Consider the following 27,304-nt stretch of genomic DNA (forward strand, 5'->3'; position numbering starts at 1 on the left):
ATTTGGCTATGTTAGGCAGATAAGTTAGACCTGCTCTATTTAAGTTAGCTGGATAAGACTTATCCAGATAACTAGCATTTTTTTTAAAGATATTCAGCAGCACAGCTGTGCTGCTGAATATCTCTTGTAAATTAGACGGATAAGTCTTATCCGGCTAACTTATAGCCATTTAGCTTTCAATATCTTCCTCACTTTCATTTATCGTACAAAAGTATCCCTTTCAAGAGGACTAAGCTTATGAATTATTCCATTCATTGCGTCTACCTGTTTGTGAATTGTTATGCATTTGGAGATAAAACGGTATCTGATTACACCCAGCAGTATCCCTATGTTCATTATCCAGAAAACTGAGTACACCAATGGACCAAAGGTAGCATGAAGGTCTGAAATAATCTGTAATACTGTAAGCAAAGCAGTTGACTACTCACAATTAACATGATAGCCTCAGTTCGTATTGCTGCCATTCTTTTTAAATCAAGAATGATTCATTTTTATAACATAATTAAACGCCAAATACATTTGCGCTTCAGCCCAGCCAGCAACATTAATTTACTATGTATTTCTTCCATTTTAATTAGCTTCTTTGCTTTTTAGGTGACAGAAAATTGATAGAGTATTTAGAAATCTCAAAGCAAGTACGTATTTTACCATGTGACATGACATTTCAAAGTATCTCAGGGTGTGGTGCACTATAATTTTAGCAGGCGTTTTAATGTGAGGTACAAGGCAAATACATTTCTTTCTATCATTTGAGCACAGGTATGAAGAAGTTTAATAACAAATATTTCAATAACATAGCATTGTGTTATGTTGCCCTTGGAGATTAGCACTGGTGAGCTAGTTCATGCACAAACCCATAAGAGAAATGCTCCTTGAAATCAGTATGCATACTCCTACAATGTACTTTAAAGACATTTAAAGATTTACTGTACAGGCAAGAAATGAGTTTTCACATACATTACTAAAACAGTGATGAAAAATAACCTCTCTTAAATGGATTTCAAGTTGAAGAAAGTTCAGTGGATCAGATTGATAGTATATAATTTGTTCCTCTTTTTTCTTAACATTTTATGAATTTAAGACAGATGAGAAGCATGATAGCTTTCAGTGCTGATTTTTCCAGTATATTTATTAAGGCCAAAATCCAGCTATGTGTTTTGTCTTTCATTCCAGATGGCATGACACAAGTGCAATTCTTCAGTCAAAGAGTGCCCATTCTGTGGTGAGGCACCTGCAGGGTCTGGAGGTTGGGGCTTGTGAAGTAAGGGGCAGGCAGGAAGCATGCAGCTATTCCATTGGATGCAAAAGGAAGTGTGGGTCCATAGAACACTTCTTCGTTCCCTTCTCTGCTAACATCAAGCACCTATAAGATCAGACAAACACCATGAAGAGAGAGCTATTAGACAATTAGAAGAAGGTTGGACTCAATGGACCCCTGCTGTACTTTCAATCTAACTAGCCACGTAACTATGTAACCTCAGTTTCTGTTAATTTCATTGTGCAATGATTCATGACAATTCTTAATTTGTTGAGCAAGAGAAATGAAACTATCTTTGCTTTCTAAAAATGGCAAAACATCCTGTAGTGTTCAACAAGTAAGACTGAATTGACTAATCTGATTAGTTGTTTGAGGAGCTTCAAGTGAACAGCCAAGATGTAAGGCCTTATAACAATTCACACAAATAGTTTGAATCAGCCCCTTAAGGAGCACTCACTGCTAAAGTATCTAAATGCTGCACAGCTAAACCTACACAGTTGTCAGTGGCACCATATGAGGCTCACTGAAGATTTATAGGCTTGCCACCTCACACAAGTCAGCTCAAAGTGGCTGATCCAGTCCTGGTTTTTCCACATTGCATATAAACAGAATAGGACAGATGATGACAGGCCGATCCAATTTGCCCAATTTTGGTGCAATGCCTTAGAAGGAGGTTCTCAATCCAGCCCTTGGGAAACACTTAACCAGTTAGGATTTCAGGATATTCACAATGTATAGGCATGAGATAGATTTGCATATACTTCCTCCATTGTATGCAAATCAATCTTATGTATATTCACTGTGAATTTCCTAAAAAGCAACCTGACAGGGTGTGTCCCAAGGACTGGGATGAGAACTACTGCCCTAGATCCCAGTTCTGCCTTTCCCCTTGCTTATTCGCATCTACTGTGTGCCTTCCATAGTGGGTCCAAAGCTTTGGAATTCTATACCTGAAATGTTATGTTTGATACCAGATAGAAAGAAATTTAAATGTGAGCTAAAAACATGGCTATTCAAAAATCCATATAACCTAACTTAAAAACATCAGAATGCAGAGAACTACAATAACTAGAAGGCAAGAGATATTAACTGAAGCATGAGGAATAAATTGACTAGAGAATGTAAGAATCTTAAGACAATGTACTTTTTTTTTTTAATTTATTTTTTATTCACTTTCCAATGAATTACAAAGCAATAAACTTTGTACAGAAATAAAGAATTTTGTTTTTAACAATTAACTATACATATCCATTAACAATCATTCTTTTTAACTTAGACCACTAAGAGGCTGAAATTTGGATATGGAAGAATCAGGAAATTAGGAGCTAAAACAAAAAAAGAGGAAATAACATTTTCTGAAATTTTTTTCATGCATCCTACCCTCTATTATATATACCTATGTTATGGGACTTAATAACGGAGAGGAGGTTTGAAGAGCTCATTTCCAGGATTCAAGAAACACCTTTAAATGCTCAGGCAAAAAATATACATATACTTCATTATTTAATTTCAGTATACACTTGCAAGGAAACTTCAATTGGAAAGATGCTCCCATTGATGGGGCTTCTTGCCGTAAGGCAAGAAACCCTTTCCTCCTCTCCTGAGTGAGCTTTGCTAGGTCTGGAAAAACTTGTATAAAATACCCATGAAAATTTACCCTTAAATTTTGAAAGTAACTACGCATAATTAAAGAGATATCTTGCTCATATACACAGGATATTAATAGGGTAGCTCTTTCTATTATTTCTACTGCGGAGGATTCAAGAAATTCTGTTAAGTTCCCCAAATTTAATTGGGGCAACTGTTGTTCACTCCTTCCCCCTGAACTTCTAAATGGGAGAAAATACACCCTATTAAATGATGGATGACTCTCTGGCATAATTTTCAATACCTCAGTCAGATATCTCCTAAGTGTGACTCTGGGCTGTTCGCCTATTATTTTAGGAAAATTCAAGTCTAAGGTTTAAACGCCTCAATCGATTTTCCATATACTCCAGCTTTCTATTCAAAGATGATTGATCCTGGATAATAATAGACTGCATTTCCAGCCTTTTTTTTTGTCTCACAGCGTCTGTATCCGAAGTTTATAATCTTCAAACTGAGTATTACTTTCTGCTGAAAAAGTATCCAATTTTGTTGCACTTGCTTCTATTTGTTGGGAACACTTCTGAACTTCAGACCTAAGCTGAGCCATTAACTCCCACGATGAGTCTAAAGTGACTACAGACGGTTTCAATTGAATATCCATAGTATTTTGAGGAATAACTCCTGTAGCTGTAGAGGCTTTATTCTCCTCACTCGTTGCTGTTATTAAATTCACAGGTTCCATAGGTGTACCCTCTGTAGTTATTAATGTGCTCTTTGGCTCAGTAATAACAACCACCTTGCTTTCGGAAGACTGTGAAGGCGTCAACGAGGCTATCCTCGGGTTTGGGGGCCTAAGAGAGACCTCCCCAGGTGAGAAGGAGGCTCCTTCTCCTATCTCACCAGCGGGGACTTTTGCCACCTCAGTATTTGAGTAGGAACCTGTGTACTGTGGGATGGTACGTTGACCCGGAGGGTTGTCAGATGTAGAGGGAAATACTCTGACTTTCCCTTTTTGTTTGGAGGGCATATCCAGAGGTAAACTTTAAAAAGGAAATATTGTAAAAGCTTACCCGGGTCAAACAGTCACAGGAGTACGATGAAGAGTTTCCTTCCTTCCAATAAGATCGCAAGAGTTGCAGGGGGGATTCAAACCCCTTTAATTCCAGCCGAAAGATGTTTAAAAAACTGTAAGTTCTTAATCCAGTTTAAGACAGAACAAAGCCACGCGCCCCTTTGGCGCACGTGGCTTTGGCGACGCGCCGGCGGCGGCTGCGTGCCACTAAGGGCCGCTTTTTAAGCGTCCTCTGGAGCCCCGACAGATGACGTCACTTGCTGGCTTCAGGCTGTCTGCGGCTGGGCCCGTTGAAGCAGGATTTTTCGCTCCCGGATAAGAGGTGAAAACGTCCTCCTACCTCTTTCACTCTCGCTTTCAGCCTGATCTTATTCCGCTAAGGGCCACTTTTTAAGCGTCCTCTGAGGCCCCAAAGATGATGTCACTCGCTGGCTTCAGACTGTCTGCGGCTGGGCCTGTTGAAGCAGGATTTTTCGCTCCCGGATAAGAGGTGAAAACGTCCTCCTACCTCTTTCACTCTCTCTTTCAGCCCCAAGACAACGTACTATTATGTGAAAATTGTTATATTAGAATTCCTGTACTAATCGCCTGATGTCCTAGATCTTCAGTTAATATGTATTAAAACATCTCATTAGATTTATATTAAATACTGTTTAAGTATACGACCTTTGAAAACAGTCATTATTCATTGATTTACATAGTATGAATGTAACTTTTGTAAACCATTGTGATCTTTTTATGTAACGACAGTATATAAAATATCTAAATAAATATCCCATGCTTTCTTCAGTTCTCTTACTAATTCTGTTGTTTTTGTTTGTATGAGTTTTTAAGTTGATTTTTGTGATCTTTTATTTTTATAAGCTGTTTTTATTATATATGGAACCTACCTCCCAAGGGAGATGGAGGTTAAAGAGCATGCTACCATTTAAGTGAAATGCAGCAGAGAAAAAAAGAGGACAATGCAGTTATGTAACATGAGCTGTCAGCCCAGGAAACCCAGAATGAGGTTGCCAGACTGCTTACTGTGAAGGTGCTTAAATGACCATTGAATAGATGAGTCAGAGACTCAGGTAGGGGATTTTCATATCACAGCCTAGACTACTGTTGGTAACTTACAGTGAAATATCACTAAATCAAAGGATAGCAAAATCCTAAATTACAGAACTATGACTGGAAAAGTCCTACACTGTGATGCCTAGATCTTTTTCCTGGGTGGTAGCTCCTAATATGGAACCTAACATCGTGTAACTACAGCAAGAGTTATTTTTCCCTATATGCAACTCCTTGCACTTGTCCACATTAAATTTCATCTGCCATTTTGATGCCCAGTCTTCCAGTCTCACAAGGTCCTCCTGCAAGTTATCACAATCTGCTTGTGATTTAAATACTCTGAATAATTTTGTATCATCTGCAAATTTGAAAACCTCACTCATCGTATTCCTTTCCAGATCATGTATAAATATATTGAAAAGTACCACTCCAAGTACAGATCCCTGATGCACTCCACTGTTTACCCTTTTCCACTGAGAAAATTGACCATTTAATCCTACTCTCTGTTTCCTGTCTTTTAACCAGTTTGTAATCCATGAAAGGCCATTGCCTCCTATCCCATGACTTTTTAGTTTTCTTAGAAGCCTCTCATGAGGGACTTTGTCAAACGCCTTCTGAAAATCCAAATACACTACATCTACCGGTTCACCTTTATCCACATGTTTATTAACCCCTTCAAAAAAATGAAGCAGATTTGTGAGGCAAGACTTCCCTTGGGTAAATCCATGTTTACTGGTTCCATTAAACCATGTCTTTCTATATGCTCTATGATTTTGATCTTTAGAATAGTTTTCATTATTTTTCCCGGCACTGAAGTCAGGCTCACTGGGTCTATAGTTTCCCGGATTGCCCCTGGAGCCCTTTTTAAATATTGGTGTTATATTGGCCACCCTGCAGTCTTCAGGTACAATGGATGATTTTAATTGTAGGTTACAAATTTTAACTAATAGATCTGAAATTTCATTTTTGTGTTCCTTCAGAACCCTAGGATGCATACCATCCAGTCCAGGTGATTTGCTACTCTTTAGTTTGTTAATCTTGCCTACTACATCTTCCAGGTTCACAGTGATTTGGTTCAGTTCATCTAACTCATCACCCTTGAAAACCATCTCTGGAACTGGCATCTCCCCAACATCCTCATTAGTAAACACAGAAACAAAGAATTAATTTATTCTTTTTGCAATGGTCTTATCTTCTCTAACAGCCCCTTTAACCCCTCAGCCATCTAAAGGACCAAACGACTCCCTCACCGGTTTCTTGCTTTGGTTATATTTTAAAAAGATTTTATTCTGAGTTTTTACCTCTACTGCCAACTTCATTTCAAATTGTCTCTTTGCCTGTCTTATCAATGTTTTACACTTAACTTGACAACTTATACTTTTTCCTATTTTCTTCAAATGGATCCTTCTTCCAATTTTTGAAGGATTTTTTTTTTGGCTAAAATAGCCTCTTTCACCTTACCTTTTAACCATGCTGGTAATCGTTTTGCCTTCTTTCCACCTTTCTTAATGCATGAAATACATCTGGACTGCGCATCTCGGATTGTATTTTTAAACCATGTCCATGCCTGTTGAACACTTTTAACCTTTGCAGCTGCACCTTTCAGGTTTTTTTTTTAACTATTTTCCTCATTTTATCAAAGTTTCCTTTCTGAAAATGTAATGTTAGAGCTGTAGATTTACTTATTGTCCCCTTCCAGTTATTAGTATAAATTTGATCATGTTATGATCACTATTGCCAACTGGCCCTACCACCATTACCTCTCTCACCAAATCCTGCGTTCCACTAAGAATTAAATCTAAAATAGCTCCCTCTCTTATTGGCTCCTGAACCAATTGCTCCAAGAAGCAATCGTTTATTACATCCAGGAACTTTATGTCTCTAGCATGTCCTGATGTTACATTTACCCTTTCAATATTGGGATAATTGAAATCTCCCATTATTACTGCACTGCCAAATTGGTTAGCTTCCCTGATTTCTCTTAACATTTCATCATCTGTATGACCAATTTGTCCAGGTGGACGAAGTATACTCCTTTCACTATACTCTTACCCAACACACATGGGATTTCTACCCATATAGATTCTACTGAGCATTTAGTCTCTTGTATGATCTTTATCCTGTTGGACTCTATACCCTCCCAGACATAAAGTGCCACACCCCCACCAATTTGATCCTCCCTATCATTGTGATATAATTTGTACCCTGATATAGCACTTTCCCATTGGTTATCTTCCTTTCACCAGGTCTCTGTGTGTTTTTGTTTGTATTAACAACCTGCTTTTCAGCTGATAGAGATAATTTGGAAATCTTTAGCTCAGGTGATTTTTTACACATAGGCACATGGACCAAGTTTGCTTTTATTGGAACCTCTCTGTTGGGATGCCCTAACTCTCCTGTTTCATTAGTATCCTTCAAGGATACATTCCTCTGAACCATGCCCTGCTGAGTGATTGTTGGCTTTCCCTCTTGTTCTAGTTTAAAAGCTGCTCTCTCTCTTTTTTAAAAGTTAGTGCCAGCAGCTTGGTTCCACTCTGGTTAAGGTAGAGCCCATCCTTTTGGAAAAGTCTTCCCCTTCCCCAAACGTTTCCCTAGTTCCTTATAAAATTGAATCCTCTTCCCTGCACCATCATCTCATCCACGCATTGAAACTCCAGAGCTCTGCCGGCCTCTGGGGACCTGCATGTGGAACAGGATGCATTTCAGAGAATGCCACCCTGGAGGTTCTGGATTTCAGCTTTCTACGTAAAATCCTAAATTTGGCTTCCAGAATTTCTCTCCCACATTTTCCTATGTCGTTGGTGCCCACATGTAACACAACAGCTGGTTCCTCCCCAGCACTGTCTATAATCCTATCTAGGTGACGCGTGAGGTCTGCCACCTTCGCTCCAGGCAGGCAAGTTACCAGGCAGTCCTCACATCCACCAGCCACCCTGCTATCTACATTTCTGATAATTGAATCACCAACTATGATGGCCGGCCTAACCCTTCCCTCCTGGGCAGCAGCCCTGGGAGACTTGTCCTCAGTGCGAAAGAACAATACATCACTTGGAGAACAGGTACTATGACCCTTTCAGAATCCATGTTGGATAGGGTGGAGAACTTACTTATCTGAAATATAGTCTGATAGCTGATGAAGGATAATTTTTGCAAGAGAAGTTAGGGAAGCGATAGGACGATAATTGTTTAAATCAGATATATCAGAGTTGATTTTCTTAGGAATTGGCTTTTTAGTGCATCAGGAAAAGATCCAGATTTGAGTGAAAGATTAACCAAATAGCCTAGGTATGTAGAAAGATAGTCGCGAGAGGCTTGCAGAAGGAAGCCTAAACATGGCTTGAAGGGACTGTGTAAAAGCTTTAATTTAGATAACATTTTTGTGATAGTTGTAGGATCTATATTGTCAAATGTGGACCAGGAGCAGGAGGTAAATGACAAGTTTGCGTTCAGAATGGATAAATGGGAAAATTCATTGGAAATGTTTATGTCTTTTGTCTGGAAATGTTGAGCAATTTTGGTGCAAAAATTATTGTCAAAGGAGTCACAAACTGTAGTTTTGATTTTGGTGATATATTTAACAATACTGAACAGAACGGAGCAATTGACGTTAGCAGCTTGGATTTTTCTGGAGAAGAATGATTTTTTGGCAAGGGAAATTTGTTTTCTGTAAGAGCATATTGTTGTGCGTCCTGGTCGCGCTGGCACCGCACCCAGGCCTGCTCACCTTGTCCCAAGCTCCGCAGGTCCCGGCCCTTCCTCCCTCACTGCCGCAGCTAGTCGGCTGCATCCCCCGGCTCAGGACAGCAGCATCCACGGCTGCCTCCAGTGCTTCGGCGTCCCAGGCCTCACTCCTCGCCCCAAGTAGGGGCTCAGTGTCCTCCGCTGTCTTGACTCTGCCCCTAGGCACGCATATACGGATTGCCCAGCCCTTTAAAGGGCCAAGGGCGGGAAACTCCTCCGTGGCACGTACTGATGACGTTACTTGACTCAGTATTTAAGCGAAGGCCTGCTCCTCAGTCCCTCGCCTTGGCAATCAGGTCGACACCCTCGTGTGTAACTAGTTGCCGTTCCTTGTTCCTGTGCTTGTTCCAGTGTTCCTGTGTCTGTTCCAGAGTTCCTTCGTTCCTGAGACCTGTTCCTCATCTTGCTACGCCGATAGTACCTTCTCGGACTGATACCAGGTACTGACCTTGGCCTGCCCTTGACAACGCTCGGATTGATACCTGGAATTGACCTTTCCTCATCTTGACCACGCTCATACTGATACCTGGGACCTGACCTCTGCTTGCCTTTGACTACGCTTGGACTGATACCTGGAATTGACCTCTGCTTGCCTTTGACTACGCTTGGACTGATACTTAGAACCGACCCCTGCTTTGGCTGACCACCCTCGGACGGATACCCTGGCTTTGCCCCTTGCGCTCCACTCGGACACTCTCTTTGCTCCTCCTGCGACCACCAGGACCACCTGCTTCAACACCGCCCACGGCCTTCTTCGAGCTGAACCACTACACGCTGCCTATCCTTCCCGGAGGACCTTCAGTTCCTGCCTTTCTCCCGTGGTCTCCGGTATTCTCGATTCCAGTCTAGCTTGCCTGTTCACCGAAAGCCACGCACCCCTTCTCTTGGTGGGCACACTTCTGCATCATCTCTCTGGGAGACCCCCAGAGGCCCACCTAAGCCCAGGCAGTCCGGGAATCCAAGGGCTCAAATCGCGGAGCCCCTGGACCGTTATTGGTGAAGTTCCTGTCAGCCCCAGTCTCCTCGTGTGCTTCGTCTTCTGGCGGCAGGTGCCCTTTGGGATCCCTCAGAGGGCCGTACCAATCCTGTGCCAGGCCAAGGGTCCACCTCCAGTGCAACACGTATGCATGCATAAAAAGCATTTTTCTAATCTGAAATCGGATTTTTGTGCCAGCGTCGTTCTTGCTGGTGTACCTTGCATTTTAAAGTTTTTAAGGCAGAGGAAAACCAAGGTGCAGAAGGTTTATGGCAAACTGAAGCACATTTGAGAGGAGCAAGTGTGTCGAGAGTTTTTGAAATGGTGGAGTTCCTTTCACTAACAGCTTGGAGAAAGATGGTCGAGGGGGATATGATAGAGGACTATAAAATAAAGAGTGGAGTCGAATGGATACATGCAATTCATTTGTTTTCTCTTACAAAAAGTACAAAAACTAGGGTACACACAATGAAGTTACCAGGTAATACATTTAAGACACATAGGAGAAATTATTTTTTTACTCAACACATAATTGGACTCTAGAATTTGAAGCCAGAGGCTGTGGTAAAAGCTGTTGATGTAGCCAGGTTTAAAAAAGGTTTGCACAAGTTTTTGGAAGAAAAGTCCAAAAACCATTATTAAGGGAAATTCACTGCTTATCCATGCAAGGTACTTGTGACCTGGATTGGCCACTTTTGGAAACAGGATAGTGGGCTTGATAGACCTTTGGTCTGACCCAGTATACATACATATATGCATGTATATGGGTGCACGTGAATTTACTATTGGATATTACAACCTGTGCACAAATGATATGCACGGATTATAAAATACAAATACATATGCATGCACACATACATATGTAAAACCTGTGAGCCGGGCAAGTTCAGACTTTATCTGGAAAAGTAGCAGCACTTATCCAGATATGTTCTGATTTATGTGGCTATGTAGCAGCACTTAGCTGGATAAGTCTGAAAAGTGCTACTTCGTCATCTAATTAGTACTTTTTCAACTTACCGTATCTAGTTATGTAAGAAAGCCGGATAAGTCTAAAACAAAAGTGTGATTTATCGGAATAAGTTCAAAGTTGTCCATCTAAGTAGCGGCAAAGGTGCACTTAGATGCATTTACTCCCTGTAAGTCGGCTTTTACACACAAGTCAAGGGATTTTACAACATGTGGGTGGCAATGAAATTACCTGTTTTACCAATTAGTCTACTAGTTCACCCAGTCCATCTGCAGCTCATGAAGACCCTCCTGGTTGTTCAGCCTAAAGTCCCCCCATTTCAGCCAGACCCTCCACCCATTTTTTCACTTTTGAAATGTTTACGATCACTTACACCAGATATTGAGCAGGAGTAAATATACATGTGTCACTTTGGCAGGTTGCAACTTATGTGCATAACTGTTGGCCCCTTCCCCGGAATATTATCCAGGTCCCACCTCTTTTTTATATGCACAATTTGACTCATGGTCCCCAATATATGTGCGTATGTTTCAGTTTTTAAACTAGTGTGTTATTCTTTGTGCGCACAGCTTTTGAAAATTCACCTGTAAGGATGTTGTTACGTGTGCCGCCTGCGGCAGCCCCGTAGATCAGCCCTCTCACCTTTTCAGACATACTCCAGCTCCTGGCTCCTCTTCACTGGCGGTGGTGGCCCACCAGCTCCAACCTCGGGTTCCTTCCAGTGCCTCCAGCCCTGCCACACTACCCAGTGTTGCCATCCAAGATGTCCCTGTTCGTCGGGCCTCTCCGCGTGGCCCATGGAGAGACGCTGCCATCAGCGCCATGCTCCTTCCTAGGCATGCGCACATCATTAGTTCTTTTAAAGGGCCTGCGGCGGGAACCTGGTATGGACCTGGATGCTGATGTCAGACTCTTCAGCATATATAAGCTCAGGCCTAGCTCCATAGCGTTGCATTTGCAACAGGTCTTCTCGTACTCTGAGTACTTGTTGCTGATCCGAGAATCGTCTCTTTGTTGTGTTCCTGTTTCCTGTGGTTCTGGTTCCTGTTCTCCTTGTTCCTGTTTTGTCTATGTGTTGGACTGACTCTTTGGATTTGACCACCGCTACGCCTGAATACCCTTCAGCTTCTCTACAGCCCCAGACCTCCACTACACTTGACTATTCTTCAGCTTCTCTCCAACCCCGAAGGAACTGGCTCAGTTTGTGGCTGTTTTCAGATGGACCTTTGATGATCCTGGGTGACATGCCATGGCAAGCACCAGTTTACTACACCTCTGTCAAGGACAAAGAAGTCTTTTTGATTGTACCATTGAGTTTTGGACTTTGGCTACCAAGCTCGCTTGGCAGGAAGACTGCCTCTGAGCTACCTATCTGGACGGACTCTCTCTGCAGCTAAAAGGTGAGTTCACTGCACGGGAGCTCCCTTCCTCTCTGGAGGACCTTATAGATTCGGCAGGCTGAATCAACCATTGTCTTCAAGAGCGTCACCGGGAGAGTCGGATGCCCATGAAGCCTTCGTGGGTTCGCTCCCGTTCACCACCAGTTACCAACCCTGCATCTTGCAGCGACACTAGAGTGGTCAAGGCAGAACCACCTATGCAGTTGGGTCACGGGCGGCTGACACCGGAAGAGCACCTCCAGCGAAGACAAACTGGCCTGTGTCTGTATTGTGGAGCACCTGCCACCATCTACAGACTTGCCCAATCCATCCGGGAAACTCCTTGGCCCGAGTTCAGTAGGGGTCCTGAACTTGGGTGCAACCTCTCCGGCCCCTCAATTATCAGTACCAGTTACTCTAATCTGGGACTCTCGGGCCTTCCTGGTTCTTACTCTGGTAGATTCCGGAGTAGGAGGTAATTTTATCCTTAAATTCCTTGTGCAGCTTTTGGGTATAAAAACCCGTTCGCGCGATACGTCATTATGCATTGCTTCTACCTACGGAGAGCTGCTACCCGGCCGAATCTCCTTGACTACGGAACCTGTCCAGTTACGTACTGGAGCCTTACATATCAAGGAACTTGAATTACTAGTATTGGATAAGTCTATCCATCCTATAGTTTTTTTTTTATCATTATTATTACTACAACTATTATTATTATTATTATTAAGATAAATGTTAGTTTTTTACCTTGTTTGTTACCTATCCACTTGTTAATTGTAAACCGACATGATGCGATATCTATTGCGAATGCCGGTATAGAAAAACTTAAAATAAATAAATAAATAAATATAGTACTTGGGCTCCCCTGGCTACAGAAGCATTCCCCCCAATTCAACTGGGCCTCATTGCAATTGGTAGAGTAGGGCTCTGCCTGCCATCAGTCCTGTCTCCAGAAAGTGATACCATCCCCTGTGGTTCCCCTGGCTACTATGTCCTCTGGCGTACCTGCTCCGTATGCTGCCTATGAGGACATGTTCTCTAAATAGAAGGCCGACCTCCTTCCGCCTCTCCGAAGGTTTGATTGTCCAATCAATCTCCTTCCTGGAACCACGCCTCCTTGTGGACACACCTATCCTTTGTCATTACCTGAGACAAAGGAAATGACTGCATATATTCAGGAGAATCTTGCAAAAGGATTTCTCGCCCATCTACATCACCCGCTGGGGCGGGATTCTTTTTTGTGACCAAAAAAGATGGGTCACTTAGACCGTGCATTGATTACCGCGGCATACACGCTATCACTCGTAAGGATAAATATCCCTTACCACTGATTTCTGAATTGTTCGACCGCCTTCAAGGTGCCTCCATCTTCATGATGCTGGATTTACGTGGGGCGTATAACCTGGTGAGAATCCGCCCCAATGACATTTGGAAAACTGCTTTTAACACCAGGGATGGTCACTACGAATACTTGGTGATGCCTTTTGGCCTCTGTAATGCACCTGCAGTATTCCAATGAATGATGAATGAAATTTTTTTAGATGTATTGTACACCAAAGTCATGGCTTATCTGGATGATATCCTCATCTTTTCCAGAGATCTCGACACTCATCGTGCTGACGTACGAACTGTCCTCCAGCGTCTTCGTGAAAACCATCTGTTTGCGAAATTGACAAATGCCTGTTTGAAAAGTCCAGTTTGCCTTTCCTTGGCTATATAATCTCCCAGCAAGGCTTCTCCATGAACCCAGCTAAATTAAAAGGAATCCGGGATTGGCCGCAGCCAGTGGGACTCAAAGCGCTCCAGCGCTTTTTGGGATTTCTCAACTACTATCACTTTATCCCACATTATTCGACACTGGCTGCTCCTCTGACAACCAGGACCAGAAAAGGCAAAAACACACGAAACTGGCCGCCTGAGGCCATTTCCGCCTTCCATCATTTGAAAGAAGCCTTCCAGAAGAGGTCCTGTCTGCACCACCCAGATCCCACTCGCTCATTTCTAGTTGAAGTTGACGACTCCGCCATAGGGGCTGGGGCCGTCCTAAGTCAACGCACCACCTCTGGTACTGTAGTTCCTTGTTCCTTTTACTCCCATAAATTCTCATCGGCAGAGCAAAATGACAGCATTGGGGACCGTGAATTGCTCGCCATAAAGTTGGCTCTTGAAGAATGGCGCCCGTGGCTAGAGGGCACACAACATAAATTTACAGTGTTCACTGATCATAAGAATCTGGAACATTTGAGAAAAGCACAACGTCTCAATGCCCGCCTAGCTCGATGAGCCTGAAGACATTCCGGAAGAGCCAACCCATTAAATCAACTCAGCTTCTATCTCTTTGTCTGCCACCCATCCAGTTCCTTCTGGAAAAATGGTAGTGCCCTGTTGCGTTCGTGCCTGTTCTCGCCCTCGCTCCACCCTCTCTACCTTAGTGGCGACTCCCTTCGGGTCTGATGGACAGATGCTGCCACAGTTTCTCCTCGCCGTACTTCCTGGAATCCTCGGGCTGGCCTGATGCTGCGGATCCGCCATGTTCCTGATGACGTAAGGGCGCACGCGCTCCAGAGTTTGTACCGACAAGGGCGCAAATCTCGGGGGCGTCCCCCCGTAGTGACGTCATCCACGTCCACCTTAAAAGATCTTTGCTTGCTACTTCGAATCGAGTTAGCAAGGGGAATACTTTCTCCACTGCTCTGCCTCCACCACCTTACCCAGGGGTATCCGCTCCTCGGGGGCCCCTCTCTCTCTTCTTGATTTCAGATTGCTAAGACGGGATCCGGTACTCGCTCCACGAGAGCCTACGTCCCCGAATGCTCAGAAGACTCCTTACTACCTGGAAGCGATCGCAGACGTGAACACAGTGAGTTCTATTCCAGATAGGAACCGGTACTCGCTCCACGAGGGCCTATGTTCCTAATCTCCGAAGACTCCCTTCTGTCTAAGACATTATCGCAGGTACGGAGATCGTGAGTCATTATTGTAGATTGCAGATAGGAACCGGTACTCGCTCCACGAGGGCCCATGTTCCTAAATCCCTTCTCAACTCTCTTCTATATTAGAAGCTATTATAAACCTTTATGTGGTGCATTACTGGTATAGATTGCAGATAGGAACCGGTACTCGCTCCACGAGGGCCTATGTTCCTAAAACTCTCCAAAGACTCTCTTCTATTCTATAAGTCATCTCATACACAGATATTGTGAGTTCTCATTGCAGACTGCATATAGGAACCAGCACTCGCCTGCGGCTCCTGTTCCTGAATATACTGAAGACTCTGGTGCATAGAAGCCATTATAGGTATCTACAAGTGTGAGTGTATCATCTACTACTGGTTATGTATCCAGCATACCCTGTCTACTCATTACTTATAGTCTCTCTCTACAGCTCAGCAACCCAGAGACCACAATTCCAGTATCGAAGGGACTTCAGCCCTGCCGGGCACATCAGCTCACTACTGCCACCGCTGGTGGTTCTACTTCCTGTCTAATAAAGAACTATCTGTGTTTGTCTCCATACTCCAGCCTAGCCGGTGGTCCCTCTCAGGATATCCTCCTGAGGGCGCTGTCATCTGCCATCGGCCTAGGGATTCACCAATTTACCTCAAGTGTCATCCCTTACACTACTAGAGCGGTATTATACAACTGCCACTCTGTGGGAAGCCAATCCAGCACAGATCATTAACTTCGCTTACGGAGTATTACAATTGTTAGCTCTTCCCCTTGGCAGGGTGATCCATAACAGATTGCTAACCCTCTGGCGGACTTATAGTAGATTGCCACTCCTAGCAGCAGGGATTGATAACAGATTGTTAACTCCTCCCTCTCCAGGAGGAGATCCATAACAGACTACTACTCCTCCCCCTACAAGAGGAGCTCAATAACAGATTGCTAACTCCGAGCAGCAGAATTATAACAGATTGCCAACTCCTCCCCTCTGGAGGAGCAAATCTACATCAGATTGCTAACTCCATGAATCCAGCTAAAAGTACTGAAGAAGAATTGGAGAAACAGTAACTCCACTGAATCTGGCTAAAGAATTGGAGAACACTAACTACAGTGAATTCAGCTTTCAAGAAAATTATTTGGAGAAGCAGTACTCCTGGGGATTCAGCTAAAGGTATTTGATGTCTGTAGCCCATGGACCCGGCTCACCTTTCTGCCTTGCAGGCTATTCCAGGCCTGGCTCAACGTCTCTCAGAACAGCAAGAAACCTTGGAGAAACTTACTGCAGCTTTCCACCAACTTCACACACAGAAGGCTCAAGGCACAGCTTCTGTACAAGAAGGACTGTTACCAGAGGTAACTTTGAAATCAGCTGTTCCACTGGCTGCGCCTATTCGATTCTCTGGAGAACTCCAAAAGACTTGCGGCTTCTTGAACCAGTGCAGCTTACATTTCACTTTACAACCTTCATTGTTTCCCACAGGCCTCTCTAAGACCAGCTACATTCTGTCTTATTTGGATGGGAGAGCCTTATCATGGGCATCTACCTTGTGGGAACGCAAGGACCCTATCTTGCAGGACATAGAAGGATCTATGGACTTGTTTAAATCTGTTTTTGATGACTCTGTTCGTATGACTGTTGCTGGATTTGCTTTGGTGGACCTTTAGCAAGGCAACAGACCTCTGGCGGAATTTGCCATTGAATTTAAAACTCTTGCAGTGGAACTTCACTGGGACCCCAGATGTCTGAAGACACTCTTCTGCAGAGGCCTGTACACCTGTACACCAGTGCGCTCATGTTATAAAATCGGTGGCGGTGCACACAAGGGGGGTCGATTTGGTCAATATTTGCGCGGCGACACATCGGGGCCTTCCCCAGTTCCCTCCCAGTCTGCTCCAATTTAAAAGCGGAATGGGAGGGAACTTTCCTACCCTCTACCCTAACTTCCCTTCCCCTTCCCCTCTCCTCCCCACCTTCTAAAAACCATTTTGAAATTTTTTACCTTTTATTTTTCAAGTTACTTCAGGGCCCGACCTGAAGTAACTTGCGCGCACCGGCAGTCAGCTGGCATATGAGGCTCCAGGACAGTGAACAATGGCACTGTCCCGGCCCGCCCCACTCTGCTCCTCCCCACCCAAAACACGCCCTCTGGCCCGCCCCTTCCAAGAAGCCTGGCACTTGAGCATGTCCCGGTCTTTACACACATGGCCGAGCCTCTTGGAAGATTCACCCTGCGTGAGTAAGGCCCGTCCACGCTCATAAAGACCGGGATTTACGCATGCCGGGGAATTAAAATCTGCCCTTAAGTGGATACCCATTTGGTGCCAAAATTGGGAAGAAAGAAAAGGAGAAGGAATACCCATCTGGTGCTCACCCTTCAGAGAAAACAGAATAGGTGCCCACCAGGCATAACAAGTAGAGAAGAAAAGTATAGTTGAATTCAAGATCAAGCAGTGATCTGTGTTCCCTTGATCCAAGATCAAGGGAACACAGATTCACTAATTTGCAGTTTTGAGTTTGCATAATGCATGCTATTAGAATTATATAAAGTGCCATTTTAGTCAGTAAATTTTTATTTATTTATTTATTTTTCTATACCGGTTTATACCAATACCAGCAAGGAGTCCTGACTAGTTATTTTGTACTTAGAAGATAAAAGCACACTTAACACCTTGAGCCTTGGAGGTAAACCTCACCCCCTCTAACCCCCACAACACTGCCGCCCCCCCCCCCCCCACCAAGGGAGAATGCTCACCAGGGTTGGAAGTGATTGAGTCAGGGACTCAAACCTATTACTGAGCGTGAACCCCTTATCGAAAGGTGAGGCCACAGAAGGAGTTATAGTAATAAAGATGTTCCTGAATGTGGTCTAAAGGGTTGTGTCTCCTCCATTCAAATATAGAAAAAAACGATCCCAGTTCTTCTACTGGCAACACATAGATTTTTCTTGCTGCATGCTAGTGCTCAAAAGGCACCGAGATATTTTTGAATGGAGATCAACTACTCACCTGTATGCATGCTAATGGTTCATTTGTCCAAATTGAATAGCCTCCAACTAAATATATCCTTCCGTTGTGGACACCAACCCCAGATTCATTTTGACCTACCAAGAAAAGATTAATCATTTTACTGAAGTTGACAAATATGACTATAATACAGCAAAACAGAATACTTACATAAATCCTCCTCCCTCCCCTCCCCCATCACATACAGCAAAAAGTTAAAACAGAGGAGATAGGATCATTAGGAATGGCTGGATCTTAACACAGATTATACATTTAGACAAAGCCTTAGATTAGAAACTGTTATGATTCATTACATGGCCAAAAAAAAAAATTCATCAAAACAGAAGTTAGATTACAAACATTTTCTGTAAATCTTCAGATAACGTAGAAATATATGGCCTCCATATCAGGAAGAAAACAAGATAAGTTTCAAAAACCTTCAATTTAACTGATCTACACTCCATGGGGCCAATATTCAAATGATTTGTCCAGATAAATTCAGCACTCAGCCAGACAAACTAGAGATTTTTATAGTTCCTGTGCTCTGATGATATTTCAAGGATTGCTGAGCAGCAATTTTCAGAACAGTGTGTTCATGAGGAGCTAACTAAACTTAAAGTAGATCAAGCGATGGGGCTGGATGGGATACATTCCAAAAATACTAATGAACTTAGAGGTGTGCTGGTAGCTCTGCGAGCTGACATTTTCAATGCTTCTTTAGAGTCAGGGGTAGTTCTAGAGGACTGGAGACAAGAAGATGGGGTTCCTATTCAGAAAAGTTGAAGTAAGGAGGCTGGGAACAGACCAGTTAGTCTGACCTCTGTGGTGAGCAAATAAATAGAATTGCTGCTAAAATAGAGGATAGTGCAGTTTTTGGAATCCAATGTTTTACACGCATAGTTTTACCAGAGGTAAATTTTCTCAGAGGAATTTGATGAACTTGTTTGGCTGACCAAAGAGATGGATCAAGGGAGAGCGCTAGATGTAGTGTACTTGGATTTCAGTAAGACCTTTCACATGGTTCCACACAGGAGACACAAATAAATTGAATTCATTTGGTATGGGACCTAGAGTGAATGACTGAGTTAAAAACTGGGTGATGGGAGGTGACAAAGGGTAGTGGTAAATGGAGATTTCTCTGACAAGAGGGGTGTTACTAGTGGTGTGCCTCAAGGATCAGTCCTTGGACCAATTCTTTTCAACATTTTCATGAGTGGCATAATGGAAAGATTGTCAGGAAAGGTTTGTCTTTTTGGCCATGATACCAAAATCTGTAACAGGTTGGACAACCAGGAAGGTGTGGAAAACATGAGAAGGGATCCAGCAAACTCAAGGAATGGTATACTGTCTGGCGCTATTATTTAATGCTAAAAAACGCAGAGTAATGCATTTAGGATGCAAAAACCTGAGGGAGAAGTACTGTAATGGAGGTGAAATTCTTTTAAGCATACTGGAAGAGCAGGATCTGAGGGTGATTTTATCTGATGATCTTAATATAGCCAGACATGTGGATAAAGCAATGATAAAAGCCAGAAAGATGCTTGGCTGCCCAGGAAAAAGAAAAGTCAGCAAAAAAAGAGTAGTAATACTGCTCCTATATAGGTCCCTCGTGAGACATCACTTGGAATTTTGTGTACAATTCTGGAGATCGCACCTTCAGAAGGATATAAACAGGATGGAGTTGATCCAGATGGTAGCTACTGAAATGGTCTTCGTTCTAAAGCATATGGGGATAGACTTAAAGATCTAAACATATACACCCAAGAGGAAAGGCAAGGTAGGGGAGATATTATAGAGATATTTAAATATCTCAAAGATTTCCATGCACAGGAGGAAAACCTCTTTCAATGGAAAGAAGGCTCTAAAACGAAGGATCATGTGATGAGAGTGAAAGAGGATAGACTCAGGAGTAATCTTAGGAAATATTTCTTCACAGAGAGAGTGGTGGATGCATGGAACAGGCTCCCAAGTGGTAGAGACAAAAACATTATCTGAATTCAAGAAAGCATAGGATAAATATAGGGGATCTCTAAGGAAGTGATAGGAATTATAAAGCTAAATTAATTGGGTGGATGGACAGACTAGATGGGCCCTACATTCTTTTTCTGCCATCATGTTTCTAAGTTTCTATGAAAAAAAAGACAGGAGGCGAGTGGCACCTTATAAACTAACTCATTTATTAAAATATTTTATTTATTTATTTATTTAACATTTTTTTATATACCGACAACCGTTTGCACATCGTATCGGTGTACATTTAACTCAGAACTAATAGGCGGAGCCTTTACATGGAACAGTAACTATAAAATTAAAGTTAACAGGTATTACAAGAGACAAAGTAAACAAATTAATAATAATTGTGAACTAATGTACAATATATTTACAAGAGAGTCAACAGTCATATGGACAAATGGTTTTCATACATCATGTGGAGGGAGTAGAGGGAGGGTAGGCTTGTTGAAAGAGCAATGTTTTTAGTTTCTTTTTGAATTTTGGGGTGGATGTTTCTGTGCGGAGATCTGGAGGGAGGGAGTTCCAAAGGGTGGGGGCGACGAGGGAGAATGCTCTATTCATTGTATAGATTAGCTTGTAGGGTTTGATAGAAGGGGAACGGAGTGTTCCTTGGAGGGCAGGACGTGTGGATCTAGTGGAGGAGCGAGGAAGGGGGGGGGGGGGGCAGAGCCAATTGAAGTTTTCATTGGTGATACTTTTGTGAATGAGGGACAGAGTTTTGAACAGGATACGTGATTGGATTGGTAGGCAGTGGAGTTCAATGAGGGTAGGAGTGATGTGATCTCTTTTTCTAGTGTTAGTAAGGATACGTGCAGCAGCGTTCTGTAGGAGTTGTAAAGGTTTGGTGTGGTTGGAGGGGAGGCCGAGGAGGAGAGCATTACAGTAATCGATTTTGGAAAAGATGATAGATTGAAGTACCGTGCGAAAGTCAGAGAAGTGCAGCTTTTGAGGACAGAATCCACTTTGTCAGATGCAGGGTGCTTTCCATGTGGTGAAAAATATTTAGAGGAATAGCCGTGTAGTCTATGTTGCAAAAAAAGGCAGGAGTCAAGGGTGAATTTATAAATGAATGTATTAAAGCATGAGCTTTCGAGGACAGAAGTGCATCTAACAACGTAGACTCTGTCCTTGAAAGCTCATGCTTTATTAAATTAGTTTGTCTATAAGGTGGCACTCGATTCCTATCTTTTTGACTACACCAGACTAATATGGCTTTCCCTATGTTTCTGTGGTCTCCAAGTTATTCAGCTAAGTAGTTAGCATTCTGGGGTGGAGTTAAGAGACATGGAACAGTGAAAATACCTCCTGGGATCTTTTGGTAATGGGGATATAATTTAGAGATAAATTTTACATTATTTATGACTGTTTACAAATTTGCTGGTCATTTATTTTACATGAATAGACAAAAATCACACAAAAAAGTATATTAATATGCACATTGAGATGTTTATAGCCTAAGATATATATTATTTAGGCTGTTTAAAAGAATGGTTCTACATATATATATATATATATATATATAATTATATATATATAATTATATATATATATAATTATATATACATATATATAATTACTCCCATTAAGTTATTATTATTTATTTTTTCCAAGTTCTATTTACCCTGTTCATTGTAAGACATTATTCTTTATACTGTCAATCTATTGTTGTAATGTAAACCGAAGTGATTAGTAACTTTGTTACCAGAACTTCGGTATATAAAACTGTTAAATAAATAAATAAATATATATATATATATATATATATATATATATATATATATATATATATATATATATATATATATATATATATATAAATTTTTTTTTAATAATTTATATAAGCACCAGGATAACTATTCATCTGTGGAGTTAAGTTAGCCAGATAACATATCTGAACTTTAGGAGAGAAATCCTAAAGTTATCTGGATATGTTTATCTGGCTAACTAGGGCTTTATCCAGGTATATTCAGCAGAGTGCTTAATTGGTAGTGCTCCACTGAATATCCTGGACAAGTTATATGACTAACTTTAGCCAAATAACTTCTCCACACTCTGTACTGCTAAATATTGAGCACCATGTGCACACATTCAAATAATTTTGCTTTACACACACACACACATGGATATATATTTGTGTAATGGATACTATAGTCACGTTACCACTAAGCCCTGGGTAATTCATAGGTTAGATAGTGCAGAACAGATTAGTAATGAGGGGGAGGCACCATTCATACATGGCCCCTCCCTTTGAGGGTGCTGGAATAGCCATCCCCTTTGAGAGTTTATATAGCAGCTCTCCACTGAGAGCTCTGGAGAAGTATGGATTGATTTTTCAAGTTAGTGGAGAAGTTTGGAGCCTTTTCCTATTGATTTTTGGGCCTTCTTTGGGACTCCAGCAAACCCTGCTGGGAGCCTGTGAGATAGGTCAGGATCCTGCCCTGCTTATTCCACTCCCTGGAGGGTAGGGTCAGAGTCTCGGGAATTTTGGGGGATTTTTAAAGATTTTAAGTGGTAGGATGCCTGATGAAACCCTGCGTACAACCTGGACACGGGGAATGGGGAACCCTGTTTTGGGGACTATGTAGGTTAGGGAAGACCTGCCCCTCAATGAGGACGGAGGAAGGTGGTGACCCAAGTCCAGGACTTTCCAGTGTTTTGCCTCGTTTTAAAGATAAGAAATTGTTTTGGAAAATCTGGGAGGAAGCTTTGGCTGCCCCTCTTCCTACCCATACTAATGACATTTGGAGCTGCTGTTCCAGTTTGGATCCATCCCCATCAGGGGTTCGAAAGAGAATGAGAAAAAAGAGAGAGGGAAAAGTATCTACTAACTGTAAAGAGAAACATAAGATCAGTGAGGACCTCCATCAGGAGTCTTCACCCTGGGGAGAGAGAGATGTAGGCTCTTGTGAAGAGATAGTGAGTTATATTTTTGCTGGTATGGAAGGGGTTTTCATGCCCATCCAAGGATACCCTACTCACCTGGGGACTCCACTTATGCAAGACTCAGAGGGTAGAGATTATCTCCGGCCTGGTAAAGGACATCTTTGCACAGATAGAGGGAAAGAGACTGAAAGGGGTGAGCTCAGGTAAACTTTTTTCTTACTTCAAAAAAAAAAAAGAGAAAAGAAAAACAGAGCAGAGAAGAAAGTAAGCAGGAGAAAGGGTCTGACCAGTTAGCCTCACATCAGTGGTGGGAAAAATAATAGAGATGCTGCTGAAGGAAAGGATAATGAACAATGAACTATCTACAATCTGGTGGGTTGCTGGATCTGAGGCAGCATGGCTTCACCAGGGAAAGGTCCTGCCAGACAAATCTAATTGATTTTTTTGATTGGTTGACTAGGCAATTGGATTGAGGAAGTGCTCAATGTGATCTACTTGGATTTCAGGAAAGCTTTTGATACGGTCCTGCATAGGAGGCTTGTGAATAAAATGAGAAGCTTGAGAGCGAGCGCAAAGGTGCTGGCATAGATTACAAACTGGTTGACCGATAGGAGACAGCATGTAATGGTAAATGGAATCTACTCTGAACAGAAAGCCGTGTTAAGCGGAGTGCCACAGGGATCGGTTTTGGGACTGGTTCTGTTAAATATCTTTGTGAGCAACATTGCGGAAGCGATAGAAGGTAAAGTGTGTCTGCAGATGATACTAAACTCTGAAACAGAGTGGACACACCTGAATGAGCAGAGAGAATGAAAAGTGATTTAAGAAAGCTGGAAGAGTGGTTGAAGATTTGGAAGCTGGGATTCAATGCCAGTAATTGCAGAGCAATGCATCTGGGATGCAGTAATCCAAAAGAACTGTATGTGATGGGCGATGAAAGAGGGATCTTGGGGTGACAGTGTCAGGAGATCTGAAGATGGTGAAGCAATGTGACAAGGCAATAGGTAACGCCAGAAGAATGATAGGCTGCACAGAGAGAGAGAGAGGAATAACCAGTAAGAAAAAGGAGGTGATGATACCCTTGTACAGGTCATTGTTGAGGCTTTACTTGGAGTATTGTGTTCAGTTCTGGAGCCCATATCTCAAACAGAGACAGAATAGAGGCGGTCCAGAGAAGGGCAACAAAAATGGTGTGAGGTCTGTATTGGAAGACCTATGAGGATAGGCTGAAGGATCTGAAAATGTATACCCTGGAAGAGAGGAAGTGCAGGGAAGATATGATACAGATCTTCAGATACTAAAAGGTTTCGATGATGTATCAACTTCAAACATTTTCTGTTGGAAAGAAAACAATAGAACTAGGGGGTCACAAAATGAAACTCCAGGGGGGAACTCAGAACCAACGTCAGGAAAACTTTCTTCATGGAAAGGGTGTTGAAGGTCTGGAATGCCCTTCCGGAGGAGGTGGCAAAAAAGAAAACAGTCAAAGAATTCAAAGAGGCTGTGGATCTCTAAAGACTAGAGGACAGAAATGAGATGTGTGCGGGGGGGGGGGGGGGTAACTTGCTCATACAGCAGTTACTATCTTAGCAGAAGGCATGGAGATTACTAACTTTAACCAATATGCTTTGATGCTTTTAATGCAACTGCAATATTGCTCCCTGCTTAGATGGCAGGGGGATAAAAGGAACTGGATTCAGTCGACAACCGAGGGCCCAGACGTCCATGATCTGGGATACTGTTACGTGGACATAAGGGAAAAATCAAAGAATTGCTTCTATGGCCAAGTCCTAAAGGAAATGAAGAAAGCATGCATGGGGGTAAGTTGCTGGTGTGGTGGTTACTACCCTTAACCAATAAATCTTGATTCTTTGATGCAACTCCAACATTGCTCTCTGCTTCAATGGCAGGGGAAAAGGGGAATTGGATTTACACAGCAACCAGTGAGGACCCCAACTTTTACAGTCTGCAGAACTGTTGAGCATAGGGATAACCAGCACAGAACAGCAGTTACTATTCTTAAGAGAAGGCATGGGATTATTACCCTTAACCAATAAGCCTTGATGCTTTTGATGCAACTACAACATCACTCTCTGTTTTGAAGGAGGGGATGGGGGCTGAAAGGAAAGAGAAATTTAGATTCAGGGACAACCAACATGAGCCATTGCTTTTTTCAGTCTGGGGTACTGATGCTCAGACATTAAGGAAAAAAGACAGGACTGTTTCTATGGCCAAGTACACAAGCAAAGCACGTCAAGCAAAACTGAGGGATACATGGGTGTAACCTGCATGATGTGGCAAATACTACCATGGGAAGTTTGCTGGGCAGACTAGATGAACAATTGGTCATTTTCTGCCATCATGTCTATGTTTCTATGTTTTGGCTGTCCCCCTCACATCTCTAGGACGTTCTGTGAGGTGAGGAGGTAGTGCAGGCATGGTGGGTTCAGCAGCCGTTTGGCTAGGCCCCACTCGCAGGCTTCTCCTTTTTTTGCTCGTTTTGTGCTGTGGGCCGTCAATGTGTGCCTGCACGCCCATTTGTGCATCCATTCTCGCCTGTGCATCCAATTTGGACGTTCTTCCTTCTGGATGCACCAAGGTAATGTATATTTTTATTTTTATTATACTATCTCTACTCTTACTATACTACCTCTCTAAGTGTTTAAATTTTGATTATTTAGCCTACTATTTAGTTTGCTATGTTAATTTTTTATATTATGAAACAATATATTTACTTCCTTTCTTCTTTGGAAAGGCAAATATTTTTAAATGAATATTTGCTAACTACTGTAAACCGATTTGATATGCTTGCATGAAGTCGGTATAATAAAAATTATTAAATAAATAAATGTCTTGTGCATCCTACTTAGGCATCTTTATTGGTGTTGGTACTGGGCGCCCAGTTTGGGTGCCTAGTTGGATGTGCGGCCTAGGCATGTATACTTGCCACACATTTTTTGTGCACATCCATTTTGGATGCAGGTTTTATGCAAGCATAATCTAGGCACAAGCTTTTACTGTTCTACACGCTTACAACTATGGCACCCAGAGTGAAGAAGCCTAAGTGCTTATTTATTTGTGCTGCATGCCACATCAGGGCCATTCAGCTGGAGCTTTCCGTAAGCCTATGTCAGCACTGCCTGGCTGCTCGGGGAGATTTACCCCTTTCTGATTTTGCTGTCGATGGTCCATCTCCTCAGTCTGAGGGGAATGAGACCAAGGGAGACACGAAGGGGGTGTCTCCTCCCTTGACTGATCCACGGACCAAGTTGTCATGAGCAACTAGCTCTCAGGATATCAGGTTCAGGCCTATGGGGCCTGGAACGGACCCACCCTCCTTTTCCTGGGTAAACTGTTTCCAGAGATTGCAGACGTTTCTACAGGGCTGGTCTTCTGAATTGGCAGTGCCTACTAATGTAGGTCTGTGTGTTCCAAGTGCTCTTCCATCTGTCTCCATGTTCAAGTGCCTTGGCACATTGTGGCCTAAGCTCGAATACAGGTGGATGAGGATGGTACTGATGATGGTGACTCTCTTGATAGGAAGCGGACATTCCCCCAGATTTGGAGCCATATCTAACTCTTCTCTGTTTCCTTCATAGAGATGAGTTGCTGAGTTTGACTTTTCAGACCTTGAAGACCCTTGGAGTGGTTGTGCTTGACTCTTTGAGGATGCAGAAAAAGGATCCTATTTTGGTCCCCAAATGCAAGGCTTCTTGCTTCTATCCCCTCCTGGATGAAATCCAGGAGTTGATTGATCTGGAATGGAGTGTGCTAGAGGCATCTTTTAAAGAAGGACACGTCTTGGCAGGTTTATACTCCTTGGATCCGCAGGCCAGAGAGCAGTTGCATTTCCCTAGGGTGGATGCCTTGGTGTGTTCTGACACACAACGTACCACCATCCCGATAGAGGTAGGTGCAGCACTGAAGGATGTTCAAAATAGGAGGATTGAGGCTATCCTAAAGCAATCCGTTGAGGCAGTGACAATGAACTTGCAAATTACTTCTTACTGAGCCTTGGTAGCTTGGACTACCTTGAGTCTTGTCAAGAATCTGGTGACACCAGGTCTAAACTTGGACCTATGGTAGAACTGGGAGCTGCCTTCTTAGCTGATTGGGCTGTGACTTGGTTTGCACAGCCACCAAACGAGCGGCTTCAGTTATTGCAACCAAGCAGCAGCTGTAGCTGTGCAACTGGTCGGCGGATACTATTTCAAAATCCAATCTTACCAAGCTGCCCTTCAAGGGCTCACCTTTGGCAGTGAATTGTGAAAAAATGGCAAGTAAATGGGGAGAGACCCAGGTCCCTCAATTGCCAGAGGACAAAAAATCCAATTGCCTGGTCTTTTCAGGTGAGTGGCCGCTCACAAGACTACTTGCGTTTTTGGCTTTTTAAGGGAAGGTTCTTCCCGGAGGTCCAGTCCCTC

The 27,304-nt window shown here is 42.8% G+C and overlaps 1 protein-coding gene across 2 annotated transcripts in view; it reads right to left on the reverse strand.

Moving 5' to 3' along the window:
- Positions 1–546: 546 nt before the first annotated feature.
- Positions 547–27,304, reverse strand: part of KLHL32 (kelch like family member 32) — a 502,881-nt gene continuing 476,123 nt past the window's right edge. For both annotated transcript variants that reach the window (XM_029595391.1, XM_029595390.1), the window contains 2 exons: positions 17,988–18,082; positions 547–1,363 (listed from right to left, as the gene is read on the reverse strand). In XM_029595391.1, the coding sequence (XP_029451251.1) occupies positions 1,202–1,363; positions 17,988–18,082 (257 nt within the window). In that variant the 3' untranslated portion in view covers positions 547–1,201. The remainder of the gene's footprint in view (positions 1,364–17,987; positions 18,083–27,304) is intronic.

The sequence above is a fragment of the Rhinatrema bivittatum genome, chromosome 3, assembly GCF_901001135.1.
Source record: "Rhinatrema bivittatum chromosome 3, aRhiBiv1.1, whole genome shotgun sequence".
In the NCBI taxonomy this organism is placed as follows: domain Eukaryota; kingdom Metazoa; phylum Chordata; class Amphibia; order Gymnophiona; family Rhinatrematidae; genus Rhinatrema; species Rhinatrema bivittatum.